Source organism: Echinops telfairi, unplaced genomic scaffold (assembly GCF_000313985.2).
Source record: "Echinops telfairi isolate 266 unplaced genomic scaffold, ASM31398v2 ScPeMD7_7400;HRSCAF=8409, whole genome shotgun sequence".
Lineage (NCBI taxonomy): Eukaryota > Metazoa > Chordata > Mammalia > Afrosoricida > Tenrecidae > Echinops > Echinops telfairi.
In genome coordinates this window covers 36,590,707-36,592,069 of record NW_022111300.1, presented here as the reverse complement: position 1 = coordinate 36,592,069, position 1,363 = coordinate 36,590,707, and the positions used below count along the sequence as shown (strand labels likewise).

The 1,363-nt window shown below is 49.5% G+C and overlaps 1 protein-coding gene across 1 annotated transcript in view; it reads left to right on the top strand.

Moving 5' to 3' along the window:
* The window catches only part of MYO5B (myosin VB), a 168,043-nt gene that overhangs the window by 58,383 nt on the left and 108,297 nt on the right, over nucleotides 1–1,363 (top strand). The window contains 1 exon segment of the mRNA XM_045296048.1: nucleotides 924–1,033. Within this exon segment, the coding sequence (XP_045151983.1) occupies nucleotides 924–1,033 (110 nt within the window).

The window sequence follows — 1,363 nt, the reverse complement described above, 5'->3', positions numbered from 1 at the left end:
GTGCCCACGATTAGGTGTCCTGGAGTTTACATTCGTCGCAGTGTTACCTATAATCGCTTATGATCCATGGGGTGGATACCTTTGCATAATCAATAAAACACAGTGGAACATCTGCATCATCGCAACCTGGGGAGGAACGGAGAGGAACAACCTCATTTCTCATCCTGGCTGTTTCCATTCATATCATCCCACAGCCTCTCTTTTATAAGTCTAAAATATCTGTAACTTTGAAAGAAACCACAATGCCTTAAAGCTAAAATGAACGTGTAGGGATTCGCTGTGTCTTTGGTCCTGCATGTAGGCAAATTTAACCAGAGGCGGTTCCTGTGACAACGGTCCCCGTACCACATAGCCCTGGGTGAGGCTTCTGTAACGGGGAAGGCGCACGGAACATGGAAAGGGACTGACCAGCCTGCTGGCCATCCAGCTCTCCCCGGAGACGTGCCCCCTCCTCTGTCCCGTTGGCACTGTGGATGCCTGTCACAGATGTTTGCAGGATATTATGTTGGGGGAAACAGTGGCAGATAAATCACCATTTTTGTTAGACGCATAAAAAGATCCAGAAAGCTGGACTGACGCAGTCCTAGAGGAGTCTGTGTGATTGTCGCCTCGCCCCTGCTCCGAGCGGTGTTCAGAGGGTAGTGTGGGCCCTCTGGTTTGATTGGGACAATCTCCGGGAGGCTGTTTCTCTTTTAGTTAGGGGAGGGGGGCCCTTTGCCCTCGGAGCTGTTACTGAGAGAGGCAATCATTGGGTGAGGAGCCTGGATCATTTGGGGAGTCACTGGCCCAGAAAGGAAGATCAAACCTTATTTTTTCAAAGGAGTCCTTCAGAAGAGTGAGATGCCCTTTGTGCCTTGCTGGGGATATTGAGTGTCATTCATTCATCTTCATCATCATATTTTTTGTCATTCCCCCCCCCCCAGGAGTGAGGGAGTCCCATCAGATGAGCATTTTTAAGATAATTGCTTCTATCCTGCACCTGGGGAATGTGGACATTCAGGCTGAGCGTGATGGTGACTCCTGCAGTATACCGGTAAGTTGCACCGTGCCCACAATCTGCCGGGTTCTTTCAGCCTCTCTCCGGCTTTGACATGGTGGCCTTGCAGTGAGCGGACACTTATTCTTAACAGGAATGGTGTCGTCCACTTGCTGATAATGTCCGAGAAGTGCAAATCCTTTTCAAATCAGCCGCCATCAAATGTCTATCACACATACACCCCACACCCCGAGATTAGAATGTCCTGGCTGGTCAATATGTTTTTTCCTGATGGGTTAATTTTCCATGAAAGGCTGGGGGGGATTCATCTACGCACTGAATGCTTTCTGAGCTGTGGAAGATGCCCATGCTGCCAGGGAGATGATG